At 38.5% G+C, this 21,092-nt stretch overlaps 2 protein-coding genes and 1 pseudogene across 4 annotated transcripts; 1 reads left to right on the top strand and 2 right to left on the bottom strand.

Moving 5' to 3' along the window:
* Positions 1-188: 188 nt before the first annotated feature.
* Positions 189-8,471, bottom strand: LOC135623255 (protein HOMOLOG OF MAMMALIAN LYST-INTERACTING PROTEIN 5-like). Of its 3 annotated transcripts, none has more exons than XM_065126007.1 (7): positions 8,184-8,471; positions 7,980-8,080; positions 3,051-3,160; positions 2,650-2,725; positions 2,416-2,556; positions 1,169-1,246; positions 189-1,087 (listed from the first exon to the last, which is right to left on the bottom strand). In XM_065126007.1, the coding sequence occupies exons 1-7, from the start codon at positions 8,284-8,286 to the stop codon at positions 449-451; spliced, it is 1,248 nt and encodes a 415-aa protein (XP_064982079.1). In that variant the 5' UTR covers positions 8,287-8,471; the 3' UTR covers positions 189-448. The 3 variants fall into 3 exon arrangements, with proteins under 3 accessions (XP_064982079.1, XP_064982080.1, XP_064982081.1); XM_065126008.1 differs by having other exon boundaries at positions 1,175-1,246; XM_065126009.1 differs by lacking the exons at positions 2,650-2,725; positions 3,051-3,160.
* A 2,722-nt stretch (positions 8,472-11,193) lies between these two features.
* LOC135621976 (vesicle transport protein GOT1-like) lies at positions 11,194-11,684 on the top strand (annotated as a pseudogene).
* Positions 11,685-12,622: 938 nt separating this feature from the next.
* LOC135623949 (uncharacterized) lies at positions 12,623-15,867 on the bottom strand. The gene has a single exon (XM_065127422.1). It carries the CDS (start codon positions 15,563-15,565, stop codon positions 12,623-12,625), a length of 2,943 nt encoding a protein of 980 aa, XP_064983494.1. The 5' UTR covers positions 15,566-15,867.
* Positions 15,868-21,092: the final 5,225 nt, after the last annotated feature.

Genomic DNA, 21,092 nt, shown 5'->3' with positions numbered 1-21,092 from the left:
GTACACGAGCTCCAACATTATGCTAAAAATACATATATATATATATATATACATATATACATGAATTGGGTTTTTTTTTTTTTTATGTTTTGTCATGTGTACAATTTTTCCAATCATCACTTGTGTATTAAATGGTCCAAAAGATAGAAGAAGATGGATAAGATACAAGCTTTGATTGACCATACAAGTAGAGAATAAGCCTTGAGTATCCATCTATTTTTCCGCATCATTCATAGTATTAACAAAAACTGTGATGCATATGTATCAAACAAAGATAAGATGGGAAGTCGGGTTGATGACGAAACATGCCATGAACAGGGACATCATGAACATAAGAAGAATTGGGGTTTGAGAGTAAATGACCCTAATACAATCCAAACTAATGGGTTTCAACTGAAGGATTGGTCAAAAGTACGAGAGAGAGTAAATGACCCTAATACAATACAAACTAATGGGTTTCAGCTGAAGGATTGGTCAAAAGTTCAAGAGAACGCCGAAGGAAATCCACCGCAACAGGGACATCATCAAATGCAAGTGCACCAACAGCAAACCTTGCTGCCTTATGAGCCTCTGCAATTTTCTCCGCAGGTGGCTGATAACTGCTGTCATACTTGTATCTCTCGGCCGATAGAGGAGCTTGTACCACATGACTCTCGTGGACACTGCCAGAACTGTCCTGTGCTGGTGGTGCATAATGTGAAACAGGAGCAGGTTGGTGAGAGGACGCAGAATCATGGGCATGGTAGTAAGAAGGCTGATGAGTGGGGGCAGACGGGAAGGTGCTATCATGGAAGCTTGGATAAGACTGAAAATTAGGATAGGGAAATGGAGGAGTAGGGTTTTCTGAATGATTATTTTGAGGCATATGTTGGAGCTCATCTCTGTAAGAATGATGATCGTATTGTTGAGAGTAAGCAGAATATTCAGGCCCGCTGGTCTGTTGAAGGTGGTGAACATCTGAACTAGCATAGGAGGATGATGTCGCAGGCGGTTGACCGAAACCCTGCATGGTAACCTCATCAGCATCCTGAGATGATAAGTTGGCACTTTGGTAGCTACCTGCAAAGCTCTCACTTCTTCCTATGATCTGTAGAGGCAGAAGAAAAAAAATATATCTGTTAGAAAAGGTTTCAACAATACCCTTTGGGCAGAAAGAAAAGCAGCTCACATTGACCTTATCTACATGATGAGGTGATGCATCACCACCTCTCTGGCTGGATGGAAAACTGTCACTTGGTTGCAGGTCCTAGCACAGGATAAAAAGATGAGAAGAGACTTTGTAGACCATTTAAACAATTTCTCTTTTATAACAAGAATAGTAATAAAAAAAAATTCAAGGTTTTGACAGAGATAAATCATGATACAAAACAAGAAAATTCAAAAATCTGCAGTCTAACTACTGCAGAATCTTACAAAATCCTCATTAGCTTCATCACTTTGGGGAGTTACATATGCATGTTAAGAGGACCTCTAACTTTTGGCTGTTTTTTAAAAAATAATGAAAGAAATTTTCATTACAAGTGTACATGATGCTCACACATGAACTCCGAATATGAGATCTATTACTTGTGCAACAATGCACTAACTAACTCGGATATCTTAACAGAACATACCTTAAAGGACCTCTAACTTTTGGCTGTTTTATATGCTATGTTCAAAATGCTTGTTTTCTCCTATTCTGGAGAAAAGAGTTATTATACAGAACATACTGAGGCAAACACTGTTCAAGTATAGCACTGTGGAAGGGGCAATACATATGATGAGCCTCACTCCAGCTGACCTACTTTGCAAAATTTGGCAAAAAAAAATGTCAGGAACTAAATCCAAATTTGCTCCAAAGTTAATGGACCAGTGGTTTAATTTATCCTTTGACATAAATAAATCCAAGACTCAAGTACAAATGAAAGTTTAAATGCTATTTTTTGTCAAGCTTACTGGTTTATGTAGTTACTAACAATGTATTCTGAAAAAAGATAACATTATCTTTGCCACTTAAAAACAAATTCCTTGAAAGCAGCAAAATCCTGTCAATTCCCGATACAAGCTCATGAAGCCGGCAAAAATCAGAATGCAGTACTAAATTATAAAATTTTGTCAGTAGTGTATACAACAACAAACCCGTAAACCCCAACTATTTGAGTTCGGCAAGCTTAGTGGTGTATGTGGATGCTAATAATGTGATCTAAATAATACGAATAATGATTTTTTTAATGTTTAAGAACATTTTCTTCTTTGTGAGAATTAAAATCTATCAATTTCTGATATGAACACTTAAAAAAACTTCAGAACACCAAAGAGAGCAAAAGAAAAAATAAGCTATCTTGCCAAACATATGGTTGTGGTTCACATAAAGGAAGCATGCTGTATTATTTGCTCAGCCAATGAGGTATATCATATGCAACTTAAAATGCATACATATGTGTTGCTTGATGGGCTCGAGGAAATTGATAAATCTGTATCACCACCAGGAGGGCCTGGTTCAGGCTTCCGGCCTTCTTTCAAGGCTTTCCTTATATCTGCAGCTTTCCAAACTGCATACTTCTGTTTTTGCTCAATCTGGAAAATGCAACATGACCAACATAAGTCAACTTTCTCAAATTGAATCACAGATCAAGATAACTTTAAATTACCATTAGATGAAAAACTTACATCGGGCTGATGGTCACCAAATTGACTCAAAATCTCAAAAAAGATGCTGGCTGCATAAAAGGTCTTTGCAGTATTCCTGTAACATTTATATCTCATTTATATTGCCTACACTCATGACACTGTAAAACACTAGCTAGTTATGTTAAATAATTGACCAAGGTTCGCCGTACCGTACCGTACCAGCATTTCGACCCGGGCTCGGTACCGGTACGGTACGGTATACCGCTCGGTACACCCAGGTGTACCGAGCACTGTACACTGCTACAGTGTACTGTACACTGCTACAGTGCTCGGTACGGTACGAGCGGTCCGCGTACCGCTGGCCTGTCGTACCGGGCGGTACAGTCCAGTACGGCAAACCTTGTAATTGACAACGAAACACAACAAGTTGTTTTACATACAAGACAGCACGCCCAGCACGATCTTGTTTATCTGCCTTTGCAAAAAGATTAGATACAAATCCCTCCACGTAAAGGTTGTCATCCGGCCCTAACTTTAATGATTTTTTATCCTGTGAGAAGTTACAGGATCTTGCATCAATAAAAAGAAATCTCCATTTAAATTAGTACTAAAATTTTCAGATGAATCTTAAATGGTGACTATTAGCAAATGTTATTGTCTTCAAGTATGCAAACCATCAATGTAAAACTAAATTCTTCATTGCCAGCTAGAGAAGCACTAGATTAACAGGAAACAACCAGTAACACATAATTGGTGAAAGATGGTCACTTTTGCCTAGTTTTCTCTCAGAAAAAGGTGAAAGTTGAATTTAACATGGACCACACAACAAAGCTTAATGATAGAGACAGACTTAATCAATACAAAAATTACAATATCCATATTCCACAAATTACAGTTAACAATGTTTAATTGGATGATGTTAACAGTGTTTAATTGGAAAATTTTGCTGACTGGTCAACACAGAACCCTTTTTTAGCAGAAAGGAATTTGCAAGTAAAGCAATGAAAAACAATTAAAAATATAATTCTGATAGCATAACAATGAATGCTACTGCTGCCATCAAAGATTTGCTACAACCTATTTATGTCAAGGATACAAATCTTTACTCTGACATTCAGCCCTGTTGAGGATGTACTACCAACTAATACAATAATAACAACAAAACCATAAGTCCCAATTATTTGGAATCAACTACATGAATCTTTTACCGCCACTGAAATCTGTTAAAAGTTATATGTTTAGTAAAGTTTAGAATACTTAAATCTTTATTTATAGTTTCTATCAGTGTTTGCCATACCGAATCATACCGCCCGATACGGGCGGTACGTACCGGTCCGACAGGCCAGCGGTACGCGGACTGTCCCGTACCGGTACACCATACCATACCGGTACCGAGCCCAAATCGAAATATCGATACGGTACGGTATTGCGAACCTTGGTTTCTATTAAGGTCTTTTTAATCTTCCTCCATCTCTCCTCGTATCACTAACATTAAACATTTCACCTCTTTTGACTATCGCATATGAAGGTCTCCTAAACACATGTTTATACCATCTTAAACGATTTTCTCTCATCTTATCCCCTATCAAAGGGGTACCTAGTTGTTTACGAATAAAAGTATTTCTTTTCCTATCTTTCCTAGTAACTCTACACATATATCTCAACATTCTTATCTCAACAATATGAATTTTTTATTTTTTTTGCATATGTTGTTTCTTAACTATTAAACACTTAGATTATTAAAGCATTGTTGATTTCACAACTGTTTTATAAAATTTTTCTTTCAATTTGAAAGATATCCAATGATCACATAAGATTCCTGATGCCCCTTGCTATTTTAACCATCATGTTTTCACTTTATGAATAATATTTTTATCGATCTCTCCATTTTGTTAAATAATTGATCCAAGATACCTAAAGTTTTTACTTAAAGAAAATTCTTATTTATCCAACTTAACTATATTTGCTAGTTTATTCCTAGTATTACTATAATTTCATCTCATATATTCAGTTTTCATCATACTTAATCTAAAACCTTTAAATTCCGAGGATTGTCTTCAAAGCTCAAATTTATAATTAATTTCACTTAGGCTCTTATCAACTTAATATAATATCATCAGCGAATAACATACACTAATAAGGTCTATCATGTAAATGACTAATCAGTTCACACATTATCAATGTGAAAAGATAGTGACTTAATGGAGATTCTTGATATAATCCTATGATAATAGAAAACTTACTAGACACATTCCCTATAGTTCTAACACTAGTAGCTACAAGATCATACATATCCTTGATAACATCCATATAGTTAGTAGATATACCGTTCTTTTCTAAAACCCACCATACTAAGCCTCTAGGAACTCTATTATAGGCTTACTCTAGGTCAATAAAAACCATATGCATATCTTCTTTTCTCCTAAAACTTTTCAATAATTATCTTAATAAATAAATAGCTTCTATAGTTGATCGTCCAAACATAAAACTAAATTAATTGTTAGAGATATTTGTCTTAAACCTTATCTTACTTTCGATAACTCTTTTACAAAGTTTCATAGTATGGCTCATGATTTTAATTCCTTAATAATTTGAACAATTTTGTATGTCATCCTTATTCTTGTAAATTGACACTAAAAATCTCTTTCTCTATTCACTAGGCATGTTTATAAATCTCATACTTTTATTAAATAAGCTAGTTAACCAAGTTACTCACTTGTCTTCTAAATTTTTTTTAGACCTCACAGTGATTTAAAAAAGCGCTCGGGCGCTCGCCTAGGTGCTCGGGCGAGGCGAGGTGAGGCCCGAGCGCCTCGCTTCACTTCCAGGCGGCGTGCTTCAAAGAGGCGCCGCCTGGGCGCTCCCCCGAGCCCAGACGCTGGGCGCTTCGGGCGAGCGCCTAGGTTAAACCAGGCGACCGAACCAACGTTTTAGGTCTGGTTCGATCTCCGGTGCTTTAGTTGGTTCAATCGAACCAACTAAAGCACCAATATCAGCTGTCGCTGCCCAACCCTAACCCTGCTCGTTGCCGCTACCGCTCCCACTCCCGCTACTCGCTGCTCTCTACCGTTGCCGCTGTCGCCGCTCTCGTTGCTCATTGCTCCCGCTCCCGTTGCTCGCTGCCGTTGTCGCCACTCCCACTCCTGTTGCTGCTGCCTCCTTACACTCCCGCTCCCGCTCCTGCTGCCGCTGTCGCTTCCTCTTTTCTCAGTCAGCACCCCCTTACACTCCTCTTCCTTCTTTTCCTTCTGTATACTGTTAACAGTATACTAATAATATTTATATTTATTAGATTAATAATATATTATTTTGATTTTGTATCTTAGATTTTCTTAATTTAATAACATATTTTTATTTAAAATTTTAAATAATTATATTTATTAATTATATTATATATTTTTATATTTTAGCACGTCGCTTCGCTCGGGCGAGCGCCTAGCGCCTCGGGCGTTTTTGGATCTTGACGCCTTTTGGCGCATAGTGCTTTTTAAATCACTGAGACCTCAATATGGATACCAATCGGTCCCACACTATTAGTTATTTTTATTTTCTTTAATATGTCTTTTGCTTTACTAGCTCTAATTTTATAAACAAATCTATGATTATTAAATCTACCACTATTATTTATCGTTAAAGCTAATTCCTATGTGGAATATTCATTAAATAGTTTATAAAAATAATTTCTTCACCTTTTCTTGATTCCATCATCATTAACATGTAGTTTGATCTTCATCTTTAATGCATCTAATATTACCTAAATCCTTACACTTTGTTTCCCTAGCTTTAGCAATTCAATATAAATCTTTTTCACCATCTTTAGTACCTGATTTATTATAAAAATTATCATAAGTTTTATATCTTGTCATACTAACTGTTTTTTTAGCCTTTTTTTAGATTCTTTTGTATCTTTTAAATCTATCCTCATTTTTACAATTTTGTCAATATTTAAAACATGATCTTCTAGTAAAAATTATTTTTTAAACTTCCTCGCACCACCACCAACTCTCTCTTAAGTTACCCCTCTACCTTTCGTTTCATCAAGAATCTTCTTTGTTAAGCTCATAATCTTATTAGCCATCGTAGTATAAATAATATTAATATTATCCTTGTCTAAGTTCCAAGTCACCTCCCTTTCCATCCTATTGTTAAAGACCTCTTTACATTATCATATTTAAAATTCCGTCATCTAGTCTTAGTAAATTTTTTAATTATCAATTTCTTCTTCCATTTTCTACGATAAATATCTAATATCAGCAACCTATGTTGATTCATCAAACTTTCGTCGAGTATAACTTTACATTTCTTAAAAATAACTTTATTTACCTTTCTAGTGAGAAAAAAAATCTATTTGGCTATAATTGTGAGTCTGTGACCACTCTTATAAGTAACCAAATCTTCATCTCTCTTCTTAAAGTGAATATTTACAATTATAAGATCATACGAAGTTGAAAAATCTAAAATCATACCATCATTTTCATTTCTATCCCCATAACCATAGCCCCCATGCACTCATTTATATTCAACATATGTTTTCCCCATATAACCATTCAAATCTCCTATAATTGTATCACCAACTAATACAAGTGTCAGATTGCTTGTATTCTTAGGCAATTCTTCTTTGATCTTTTTTCTGTCCTTCGTGATTACTACAACATACGGAAGTCATATCACCTCATTAATAAAACTGATAGTCTTGTTTTATCTCAACAACAATCTTCATGGTCCTCTTCTATTTATTATCTTGTTTCTTTTCATAGCACAAAGGACCCATCGTATGGTTCCCATTTCCGTGGCACTAAGTTTATGGATCTGGTGCTCCATAAGACAACTGTACACTAACTCATAAATCATGGATGGCTTTGTAAATGCCTTATAAAACACTAACTCTTGTCATACTAGAGGGTATTTGAAGGTCATACAACGCTCCCAAATTCACTGTATTTAAACTGTTTGAATTTAGTTTCATAATGTTTTCCATCTTCCCAAATAGAAGGTGCATGCCTGACAGAAACCAAAAATATAAAGCTGCCAATTCATGTATGCCCTTCAGCCCTACCTCGGGCAAAAAGTTGCCCTAATGTTCTTCAGCGACCAAAAATCTTAGTCCAGAAATATAAAAACGAGCAAGAAGACAACTTCTGATCGTTCTAATTAAAGCTCGAACAGCAACATCATCACCATCAAAGGGAACAAATAAATAGCCATGCACCTTAACATACACGAAATTCAACTCGAATCAATCAACAGACAACAAGAAAGGAGTCAACTCTATACTATGAGATTCTTCGCAAGATCGAATTCACAGCATAAAGAGATGAAAAAGAATCATTCAATTAAACAGAATGACGAAGGAGAAAGATTAAACCTACCTTCTCGAGTTGGTTCATGAGGGAGATGAGGAGGGCGTTGGTGGTCTTGGTTCGATCCTTCTGCGGAATCTTCAGCCCTCGCTCCATCGCGTAGAACCGACCTGCCAACCAACCAATCGAAACAACGATTGAAAGGGGAACAAATCTTAGGGTTACTAGGGACGCGAACTATTCCAAAAAGAATCGGAGATCGAATGGTAATACAGTAGTAGGCGACGAGGGGTTCGTGCTTCTGCAGCTCGTCGGCCCTTTGAAGGTAGGGCAGGAGGAGCTTCGCCGGCTCCGCGTCGCCCCCAACACCTGACATGACACCCAGTTAATCCCTCGAAGGTCTCTCTTTTGTGGGAAGATTTGATATTATTGATTGGATCGTTTGTCTCCTCACAGAGGAGCGAATTCTTCTTCCTTATTGTAGCAGACCGTACACAACCCCGAGGAGGAGGCCATCTTGAACGAACCAAGAAGAAATAAGCGGGGGCTGCTTCCATGCGAAGGAAGCTGCTACACGAATTCAATAAATATCTAATACAAAAATACCCCGATTTTTGAAATAATATATATATATATATATAGGTAAATTTTCGTTAAAAAAATTCATAATTTTGAGAAGTTCTCACCCTCATTTTCAATAATTCTCACACATTAACTGATTTAATCAATCTAAAACTTAGATCAGTTCAAAATAAATTATATTAATAATTTATTAACATATATAAATTTATGTTATTTAAAAAATAATAATATAAAAATAAAGTAATTATAATATAGTAAATATAATAAAAATGTAAATAATAAATATAAAAAATATTACCTATAAAGTAAAAAAATAATATAATAATTATATATATATATATATTAAAAATAATATTTAAAAAGAAATATGAAATATCTATTTGATAAATATTTTTTTATTTTTAAGTTTTTAAAATAATTTTTTTGTTTACTGATTTTGACCCTTAAAATATTAAATTTATCTAGAAAATATCAAAAAATTATTACTTAAAGTTTTCAAAAAGAGAAAAAGCTGTGTTTTTCATCTTAGACCGATTCAAATATTCCTTGAAAGTTTCAACTTATTGATAGGCTTTTAATGACTGACTCCCTAATTGGAACTCCTTACCATTTTCCATGTTGTCTAATTGAAACTTCTTACTCCCCTAATTGTTGGGCTTTTAAATGTGATTTCATTTGGACATCTATACCAGCATTAAGGTTGATGTTATCAAAATGCATTTGGATGATCATTCTTTATGCTGTTCGTCATTGTTGTTCGAGAAAGCAGCCTTTCTGCTGTTCATGCAGGGGACAATATTTCGATTCACAGACTGTCGAGACAAAATGGAATTTTCAGGTTAGCCAAGGCAAGGCATATATTGATAACAGTGAGATTTCCTTTGATAATATAGAGATTTCCTCTTCCTCGACTGTACGAGGCAATCTCTGGTTAAAGAAATCTTATCTTTCATCGTATATAAATAGATTTTATATGATACTAATTAAAATATGTTTTTCTGTGCTTTTCTTTATTCTCTCAATTCTTCATGGTACCAGAGCTATCAATTTTCCTTCCACCCAGCAATATTGCCTCAGTTTTTTTCGATCTAATTCAAAGCAACATAAATCTTCTCACAGGGTCTTGATCACTAATCCACAAACAATTCTGTACTTAATTAGATTAAGGATCTCCTTAAAGAACTCAAAGTCAGCTCTACCCATACTCCTACAATATATTATAACAATATTGGAACTACCTACTTATGTGTCAATTTAGTGTTCCACTCACGCATGAAATACATTGTCATCGACTTTCATTTCGTGCGAAATCAAGTTGTCAGATATTATCTTCGTGTCTCTCGTGTTCATATGACTGATCAACTAGCAGACTCACTCACGAAACCTCTAGCCCGTAAATTATTTTTGTTGCATCGGTCCAAGATCGGTATCCTTGACAGGAGCTCGATCTTGCGGGGGCATGATAACAGAGAGATTTCCTCTGATAATAGAGAGATTTATTCATATAGTTGGGAAAATCTTATCTTCTATCATGCCCCCGCAAGATGGTGCTCCTGGCAAAGATACCAATCTTGGATGATCGATACAAAGAATGGTTTACGAGCGAGAGTCGTGAGTAGAGCAAGAGCAGATCGCTGCTGCTATTGTGATTGTTGTTGCTGCAAGGGCATAGGCGTTCCTTTCGTTCTCCTTAAGTCTGTCTTTCGTTCTCCTTAAGCAGAAATTGTGAGGAGCAATTGCTGCTATTGCAACACCTCTATCAAGTCGACGCTGAGAAAAATTCTTGCTGTTCGACATCACACCGCTACTAAATTTCTCCTCATATGCTGCAGTCCCCCCTTTCCAAATCCTAAGCGGATCTGACCCCCCCACTCACCGCCCACAGTTGGTCGTTCGACGGCAGCGTCCCTGCTTCCGGTCTCGACCATGGCTACCGCACCAAATCTTCCTCCCTCCTTACCGTAGAAAAGTACCAACACTTCTTACTTTTTATTTTTCTTCCTCTTTATTGCACATAACTTGTTGATTCTTCTTGCCTTCTTACTACAGAAGTACCAACACTTCTTTCTTTTTATTTTTCTTTTGATCCTTGTCATTGCTACATACTTCTACTTGCTCCCACATAGTAGTTCATATCTTTCATATATCTTTATCATCTACTTCTGTTGCTCCACTTACTGTTCCAATAGGGAATCAGAGTACTTTCCCACGTACAAATCTTATCTCCATAAATGCAGTAATCCTCATCCCTTCAAATTATCCAAAGGTGGCAACTACGCATCCTGGCGTGCTCAATTTTCTAATCTTCTATTTGACTATGACCTTCGAGGCTATGTCGATAGCTCTCTTCCTTGTCCACCAGCGATGATCAACATCCCAGGAGCATCCAATCCAGTATCAAATCCGGACCACAAACTATGGTTACGCCAGGATTATCTCATTCTTCAAGCAATTCAAGCTTCAGTCGCTGGATCCCTCGCCCTACTCATATCTTCGTGTGATACTGTTGTCAAAGGCTAGTGCAAGTTGTAAACCACCCTGGCAAATCGTTCATGAACTCGCATGCTTAGTCTCCTATCCGGACTTATGAAAACAAAACAAGAGGGAAATACTGTTATTGATTATCTGTACAATATGAAGATTATTATCGATAATTTGATCTTGATAGGTTATTCCCTTAATGATGAAGAAGTTACTGGCCATTTCCTCCCTGCCTCTCTAACCGGGATCCTAAGTAGGTTTTTCCCCATAGGCTATAACTTGGCGGGATGGTTTCTTTTGAGATGAATGACCAAAAAAAGATTGGGCTGGGATTGACTGGGTTTGGGATAATTTTCTCATTCCTTGGAATCATTTTTTTCTTTGATAAGGCACTTCTAGCAATGGGCAATATTCTCTTTCTTTTAGGTCCCATTGGGCTAAAATCGACACTACAAATCTTTGCCAAACCTAAGAACTACAAGGGGACAATCTCATTTGGAGCTGGCTTCTTTCTGGTCCTGGTCGGATGGCCTGTAATTGGCATGATCTTGGAATCATATGGTTTCATTGTTCTCTTCAGTGACTTTTGGTCAATCCTTGCAGTTTTCTTGCAGAAGATCCCTTGGATGGATATTCCAACAACCATTTGTCACATCATTCTTTGATTGCCATGGAGGCAAAAGGGTGGCAGTGTAACAATAATTTGGCCAGATTAAAGTACTTAAGTCAAATATTATTATTTTTATTATTTTATCGAACAATTGATAGTAAGCAGATCTGTCGAATTATACGAGGGTTCCTTTTGTTCATCCTTAATCATAGTCTCTTTCTTCGTAAAACAACTCAACTTCATCTTTATACCTTTGTTGATGCTGATTGGGCGAAAAACTTTGATGATAGAACCTCTACGTTAGGGAATGTGATCTTTCTTGGGTCTAATACAATCAGTTGGAGTTCTAAGAAACAAAAGATAGTGGGCCGGTCTACAACTGAAGTTGAATATCGTGCTATTGCTATCGCTGCTGCTGAACTCAATTGGGTCATAAATCTCCTCAAGGAACTCAAAGTCAGTTCTACCCATACTCCTACAATATATTGTAACAATGTTGGAGCTACCTACTTATGTGTCAATGCAGTGTTCCACTCACGCATGAAACACATTACCATCGACTTTCACTTCGTGTGAGATCAAATTGTCAGATATCAACTTCATGTCTCTCATGTTCATACGATTGATCAACTGCATTTGCATGATAGATGAGATTACTATAAGGCAGGCAATCTCTTTGTTCAGTTAAAGAAATCTTATTTTTCATCGTGAATAAATAGAAATGTGCTTTTCCGTTCTCTCAATTCTTCATATCTCGTTCATCGGGCCAAGAGTCTCTTCCCCTTTCAGCACACATCAAAACCAACTACATTTACATACAATCAAAGACGAAAGACATGGCTGCTCGATGCAGAAACTGATCAAGGTTTTTTTTTGTTGTTAGTCATAGATCAAAACTATTATTTTCACTCAATATGATATGCTAGAAATAGCACATGAACAAAACTGAGAATGGAGGTTGGAAGATCTCACACATCATAATTGAGATGCAGAGGAAGAAGCAAGCCAAAGCAATGAGAAGATACGTATGTTACATCCTTCATATCTTGCTTCTATATCTGACCAACTTGGCTAATGTTTCCTGAGCAGCCAAAGTCTGAGCGTGGTTATGGCCTAGCATCACCGTCCTGATACTGATACAAGTTCTACATAGCTCTTCGCCATTGTCAAAATGCCCTCCCCTCAGCAGCAACTTCGCCCGAGTCTCCAGCAATGTCGCTTTGAGGAGCGTCACATCCTGCCAAACATATTCATCCACCTTCTGATCGGAGTGCAGCCTCTTTTTCCAGCACAAAGATCCTTGGTTCCAATCCTGTATCTGAGATACAAATGATTTCTCCACCTCCTCGAGCACGTTGGTGCACACCTTCAGGAGCTCCAGAGCTGAACTGCACCTTGAGAAGGTCATGAAGGACCGGATTGCTAGAGGAAGTGCCGTCTTTTTTATGAAGAAGACCATGTCAACTGCCTTGAGCTGAACCAGAGGGGGTTCTGATTTAAATCCGAAGATAAGAAACGCCGAAGCCCATAGGTGGTCAAAGTTCGCCGTGGCGTTACCGACCTTCATCATGCCATGCACCGTGGCCATGGCTGGCGGCAGCCCGCCTCTCCTCCTGGCAAACGTTTGGGTGATCGGGTGGAATTGGATCCAGCATCCAGGCTGTCTTGCAGTTCCTTTTGCCAGGCCAAGTTTAACCAGCAGGAGAGCAGATTCCACTTCGATTTTTTGAGCTTGGGGTGGTAAATAACATTTGGAGCCACAGAGGAGGAAAGCAGCAGTGAGACCTTTCCCCCATTGATGAAAGCTTCCTCTTGTGTGTAAATTATTAGAAGCAGCTGCTAGTAATGCTGAAGAAACGGGGGCAGTAGCGAACCATGCACCAGTGAGCACCATCCTTGACGCAAGGCTTCTTCCTTTAGCTCGATCCAGTACCGCAAAGCAGAACACCAATACTTTGATTAGGAATGCATTGTTCCTGCAGAAACCATCCTCGCTACCAACCAAGGGAACAGTACTATCGCTGAGGGAGATCCTGTCGATTGCTTCAAGCAATTCGGATGGTGAAATTGCCAGCTCAGAAAGAAGGGAGCCGATTACCGACAACCCAAAGCTCAACCTTGCCAACCTCTCGTCGAATTTTTTTAGTACTTCAATCTCCTCGGCCGAGTAGTCCTTCCTTCTGCCTCTAAGGAGGAGGAGAGAATCTGCCAAGGAAAGCAGTGGAAGTTGCATTGGCTCGAAGCTCATTACCTTGGGAAGTCTCGTCGTGATGATCACATGGGTGGCTCCGGTGTTCCTTGGAATCAGATCATGCAGATCTTTTCCTTCCCACCATTCCTTCTCTGTCTCAAGATTGTCGATCACCAGCAAGTAAGGGATATCTCGGAAGAGCTCCCTCTTCACCCTTTGGAATGCATCAAACTCCTGTTCGTCGAAGCTCCTTATCCTCCCTCTTTCCTTCTCTCCCTCTGAACTGACATCCAATCCCAAGTTCATTGACAGATTCAGAATGTTCTGTCTGAAGTACCTTGCTTCACCACCAATCCACAGCACCATCTTGTATCTCTGAGCGTACCTGTAGGCAAACTCCAAGGCGAGCTCTGTCTTCCCGATGCCTGAAGCCCCATTGACACAGAACACGTTGGCATTGCCATAACCTTTGTTGCCTCCGCTACGTGATTTCTTGTGCTTCGACCGTTGCTTCTGAAGGCTTCTTCCTTTGCTTGTAAGCTCAATCGCTGGTTCTATCCAAGCTTCCAAAGTAGGCTCTTTGCACTTCCTCATTTCCAGACTAATGTACTTCCCGCTTGTTCTAACTGTATCACTCTCCTCATCGGCGAATCCATCACTCGAGCCACCATTCACCAGCGGCTGCTTTGGATGCTCCATCTCATGAACTTCACAACATCCGAAGAAAGTAGCCTCGATCTCCGTCATCTCCTTCTCTCTACCGACAAAATGTCTGTTTCGAGGAAAGGGTAATTCTTCAAAGCCATCGTTTTCCTTGTCTGTGCTACTCTTCCTTGCAAGTTTCGATTTTAGGATCGCGACCGCCTTCGATATGCAGCTTCTCCAGTTGCTATGGTTTGTTTCGAGCTTGAACTCATTGCACTTGGTCAATCCTTCAAATGCTTCCCTACATTCCTTACCCTCCAACCTCCCATCAAGAAGACTTGCGATCTCTGAGAGCTCGGTATCGAACAGAAGCGGAATGAGATTTCTCTTCTGAGCAAAGAACCTGACCTCCTCGACACTCAGAGGATTAAGAAAACTAGATGGTGTCACTGCAATGACACCAAAGGTCGCAGAGCATATGACTCGATCGGCGATCTCATGTCTCTGAGTATCCGAATACTTTTCTCGATCAGCAACAAATGAGGCTATTCCTTGGAGCTCAAGCTCAGACTTGAGCCATTTACAGAAGCGAATGAGATTGTTGTTTTGGCCATGGAATCCGATGTACACATCACAGCTTCGGAGCTTGGCATTGGCCGAAGGAGAGTCCGAGCATTTGGTGAATGAGATCCGAGGGACCGGAAAGGAGAATGAGATACGAGGTGCTGCTGCATCGGAGAACTTGGGCTTTTGGTCGATCTGGTCAGCCAGAGAGCCGTATCTTTCTGATGGAGGAGTGTAGGAAGTGCTTGGGATGTCGTCAGAATGTGAACAGGAGTACGAAACCGGTGATGGGATTGTAGCTGATGGTGTAGTGTTGTTGTTCTCACATGGTAGTTCTAAGGCTCTTGGAGATATATAAGGTGACTGTAATGCTGAAACAAATGCAGAGGATGGTGGAGAAGGTGAATTCAGGTGTGGAGAGATTGATATGGAAGGAGAGATGGGGATAGATGTCTCGCCATTCTCAGATGAAGGCCCTGCTATTTTGATGGTTAACATCTTCGTATTTGGTTCCGTGGGATCTGGGAAAACATCAGGGATCGGAAGGCCTCGAGGAGCTTCAGATGGAATCTGTTCATCCATCGGTGGCCACAGAACTAGATATCGAGTCTTAAATCCGGCAAAAGGAGAATTCAGATTGAAAACACAAAAATAGAATAGGAATCAACAAATGCTGCGTCTAGTCCTTCTTCTCCATTTCGAACATTATCTTACATGGGTTCTCATGGTCTAGAGAATTTGATGAAGAACCAAAAAAGGGTAAGAAACTAAGTAGGAACGACTTACAGAGGGATGTCGATCTCAGTCAGGTACACAGAACTTTGATACTCCTGATGAGAAGACGAGATCAAGTACCCTAGAAGAACAATATCTAGGGAGGAGACATAAACCTGTGACTAGATTACATCTGTCCGCACCTCCATTCATTATAACACATGCATAGATCTGAAGGTGGAGGCCAAACATAAAGGATAAGTGTACAGTTCCCAGTCCAATGGCCGCTGAGAAGTAATAAGGATTTGCAACTGAAAGGAAAGGCGAATCAAGGTCCTCAACATAAATGAAGGGCATAAAAAGGTGCAGCTTCGAAGACACAAAGACCGCACATCTTCCAAGGTGAACGAGATCACGAGCGACTCATCGGAGGATCGCGATGCCGAGGCTCAAAAAGAAGCATACATTTTCGTAAAATCCAATGCCATTCAAGGGGGAAAGCAAAAGTAACAGAGAAACAGGAGTCAGTCATTGCTGTAGTGTTTGCATCACATAAGTTTGAGGGCGAGGATGCAGGGACTACGGACTGGGGGGTTTGAATGAATTGTGATGACACACACACAGTCGTCTTTGCCTTTGGTTTATGCGTTGGGGATTATCTATTTTACTCTCCTCGAAGAACAAGGTTCTCACAATAACTAAAGAAATGGTTGAAAGGGCATCGGGATCGGGAGGGGAACCAAAGCTCAGATCCTGTAGGTTATGGGGGATTCAGAGGGTCAGAAGAAGACAAGCAATAATATTGCTGGGAGGATGCTGAGCATTGTACTCATATGGCAGTGAGCTTTTGCTCTGGTGTTTGGAGCAAAGACTAGTCCAACTGCAACATCAAGGTAGGGAAGGGGGCCTGGCATTCAAATTCACACAGAAGCTCTCTCCCTCTCTCTTTCTCTCTGTGTAACTCTGACCATTTTGCAGACATGGCAGTCTGAAGGCAGGCCAAGGCCAACTATTTTGGATGCTGACTCACGCGTTGACCGAGTGATGCAAAGGCCATTTGGCTCTTCAATGCCATGATGAAGCCAAAGTAAGCCATGCTGGTGGATTCCCTGACATTTTAATTCGAATAAATAGTATTAGTACCTATAGAAGAAAGAAAGAGAGTTGATGATGTATAACCCAGCCCACTTCTGCTCAGGCCATGAAAGCATTAGGTCTCAGACCACTGGCTCAACTAAAATAATAACTATAAAAGTTTGTCGGCGGCTAAAAAGATCTATATATTAAATGGGACTGCAAGGATATATTAGAATCAAAAGACATGCTTTGGAGAGTTGCACCTTGTAGCTGTTTGCTGTGCAATAATCTTTTCTATTCTTCATTGATGAAATTTGAATATTGACAATAAAATCATTTCAGTAGGACAATAATATTTTTATCTTCTTTTTATCCACAAATTTCATCCTCCAACATGAATGAATATCTCCTGCTCAATGTAATGATCAACTGATCATTCAGTTTCTATGGATGAGGAGGAGGAGCTAATGAATTCGAATATTATTGAGATGATGCCATCCTGTCTGGACTATGACAAGTAATATTATTGTTTCTATTGACAATGGTCACTCTTTTTTCAGAAGAAGAAAAAAAAAATCTCAATTTTAGTTTCTCAGATGGAGGATCCCAAGATACCCATTTAAATCTCTATGAATTCATCCCAAGTTTCTTTCACATCCCCTCTTTCATGTTCCAGTAGGATATGGTCTTCTCTCTAAGCTAAGCCTTCCCCACTTGTTTTCAGCAAATCAGGAGCCAATGAAACAAGTTAGTAGCAGATTCTACCTTTAGCATACCATAGACCAATCTTATTGGCAATTAGTTGCACTAGTGATACACAAATTGAAGTTTTGATCACATATTTGAAACCTGGAATTGAGTGACACACAGCTACTCTAAATTTCCACCATCTTTCTCTCAAATTATTCTTTGGATATATGAAGCCTGGAAAGTTGTGTACAGACTGCACATACTTGCAGAGAAGTAAGAAGCTCAAATTTACCTGGTGTTAGACAAGATGGGATGACTGCTCCTTCTTCTTCTTCTTCTTCTTCTTCGAGTCAACTAAGACCATGTCCCACCAAATCCAGCAAATTATGCTCCCCATCAACTTTATAACGAAACACCTTTCATCTTTATTAACGGCCGGCCAACAAGCAAGCCCCTTTCGAGCCATGAAAGGTCTAATCATGCTTTCACATGTGATCAGCCCAAATATATGCTCTGTTACATGCATCTTTCCAGTTTAGAACAGGCCGCTGGCCAAAGCAGGGGCTTAAAGCCTTGACAGCTATGAGTTATCTGTAGAGGAAGAGTTATTTATCCAACTGTTTCCCTAATAAAAAGTTTCCAGTACCATATCATAGTCCAATGGCTTATGTTGTTTGTGAGGTATCACTAGTATAAACCCATTTTGCACAGACCCAGCTTTGCTACCAACCAAATCTTATGGACTCAAACCTACATCGTTGTTTAGTCCCTATATTCCTTAACTAAGTTGAAGGATTGAATCAATTTATTATGTCTTGTATTCCTGTTAAGATGTGATCAAGTTTGGCTGACAGAAGGAAGGAGCTCTCAGTGGTGAGCATGATGACCTCCTGTTCTTTTCTCTCACGACATAACTATCAGGGAGAAGCTGTCCTCTAATTGATATCTTCTTTCTCTCACGACATAACTATCAGGGAGAAGGTGTCCTCTAATTGATATCTCTGTTAGTACTACCCACACTTGAACCAAACGCCAAAAGTACCAGATGTTTCGGAATCTTCTTCCTGCACTGGGTTTCTACGTCTGACACTAATTGCTGAAGGACCTTGAGCGATCGGAGCCATGTCCATCACAACTAAAAGGTCTTGGAAAACTCAAAACAGCCGAAATGACACAACGCTCGCTATGGAACATGACAAAAGACTCGACCATTCCGGTTCTGGTCCTGGTAAACAGCATCATAACCTGTGATGTCAAGTTCAATCGCCGAAGAAATATTTTCAAGGGGACAAGAAAGTGGTGAACTGTTTCAGGACCAGGATATTTATTCTGCAGAAGAGTTCAAAAGGTCTGCAAGGGGCATTTAAATCATCGAACGCTGCTGCTTTTTGTAGTTCCTCTTCGAGCGAGCAGCTTTTGGTACCATATTGGCAAGCATCCGACGTATCTATCTACCTCACCTCAAGCATCCATGTGACCAGTGACTGAGTTCCTCCCGAGAGGGACACTGCGTGCACTTGTATGCCGATGCAAGCACCACAACAAAAACAAAAGCTAATAATAACTCGATTGGTTCTCTGCTGTACATTGGAACTCATATCATTATCCTATCCTGTGTCTGCAATGCAGACTTTCCTCACATCCACTCTGCCAGTTCATGGCCTGTGAAAACTTTGCATTACAAAGTAGATATAGCATCACCATGTTTCTTTCCATTCGTTATACAAACAACCATCTTTCTTAATGCAGATTTGCTTGCTATCACGATTAAATCAAAACTGGGATTGTATCTATTTTTAATTAGTGTAGCTATCAATTTCACACAAGAAAATGACTCGATTTGATGTATTTCATTACAGAAAAAGATTGAAAGTTTTATTCTAAACAAGGAGATCGATCATCTGCATTTTACTCGTTGTTGTTGGCAAGAATAACCAAGAGAATGGGCCAAATCGAATCTACTCAGACAAAAGGATGTAAAAAAGATCAACCATGTCAAAGTTCATGAATTGTTGTAGTGAGGTGGATTACAAGGCCCAAATTGATCATTTCCTGACTTCACCCTATAGCTGCCTGCCTCCGATTTGATCATGGAAAGACATGTTGGCTAGCTTGGACCAGAGGCTAAAACAATAGCATTCGGCCTATATCGAAGCAACAAGTTGTGTCTTGCCGACACTTTGCAGAAACATGACTGAAATGAAAAAAAATTGGCACTAACGATAGTTAAAAGTATATATATATATATATATATATATATATATATATATATATATATCGACACTTTTGTGTTTTCATGATGAAGGTGCATTGAATTTGTAATACTCCAGTTTAGTTTTTTACTTTGGATTGAAGAAATATTTGATTGATTTGATGAGAATATTATTATTAATTTGACTTTAGGCATCTTGTGTTGGTGATAAAATTAATGAGTTGGTATCAGAACTGACCTAATATAGGATCAAGTATAAAAGAACTATTCATGGATTTGTTGCCAGAGGACACTTGGAGTTACAGTTGAGCTAGGCCTTATATACACCATGTCATCCTTAAGTGAGTGAGGATGTTCCGATTTAATTTCATATTAAAAAGGTGAATAAAAAATTTATTTAAAATTGATTATTCAATCTCAACAAAACTAATAGATCAATAATCCAATAAAACAAACATAATTTCTTAAATTAATAAAAAGAAGTCCTATATAAACTTGTAAAGAATGTGTACAAAAGAAGTTCCTCAACCATAGGAAGAAAAAGAGAAAAAAAAGAAAGAAGAGTATAGAGTTGAATGTGTCACAGAGATCACAATGGGCTGATGTAAATTGTCCACTAAACCCACTGTATTAGTTTATCCTATAATAATAGTATGTTGAAGAAGCAACTGTTTACTTGTTCAAGAGAAATGCTGAAATTGGTTTAGTTACAATGTGCTGATGAGTCGCAAAAAAGCAAGCAGCACTCCTTCTACTGTTCTACAGTATCATGTTGCTAGAAATCTTACTGTGTTAGCTTCCGATCGATCGGAGCGGGAGAACGTCGATAGCAGTGAGAACAATCAATCAGAGATGGATGCTGATCCCATTATCGAGTCAATTGCTTCTCTCGAGGCAGCACGGGAAGAACATCTGCTATTTCTTGTGCCCATCATATCTGTGATTCCTTTCTCGTAATCTTTTGAGGTGTGTATGGAGCATAATAATTTCAATTAGGTACTGTAGGAAGCATTCATTTTCTTAACATGATTAGGTAGGTTTGTAAGGATTGCTTTCGTAATATGCTGTCTCATTCTAATAATTTGAAATTGAATCAACCAATAAAATAAAATAAAAATTAATATCCAAATGCCCTCCAAAAGATGAATTTTAATAAATGATGAATTAAAGGGATATTTTAGGTAAATTTAAAAAAAAAAAAAAAAAAAAAAAAGTAAGTGGTTGTGGTTTGGGAATAAGAACTTTTCTGAATCCAACTATTTTGGTTTCAAATTGGATATGATTTCAGATATTTGAAGAATTTAAAATATAAAATATCATTTTTGACTTTGCAATATATTTTTAGGTTTTGATATCCTACACATTTAATAAAAAAAAAATATAGTAATTTCCATCGAGTAATTTGTACTTTAAAAA

Source organism: Musa acuminata, chromosome BXJ2-9 (assembly GCF_036884655.1).
Source record: "Musa acuminata AAA Group cultivar baxijiao chromosome BXJ2-9, Cavendish_Baxijiao_AAA, whole genome shotgun sequence".
In the NCBI taxonomy this organism is placed as follows: Eukaryota; Viridiplantae; Streptophyta; class Magnoliopsida; order Zingiberales; family Musaceae; genus Musa; species Musa acuminata.
The sequence above is the reverse complement of the archived record's forward strand: the minus strand, read 5'-3'. Positions and strand labels throughout refer to the sequence as shown.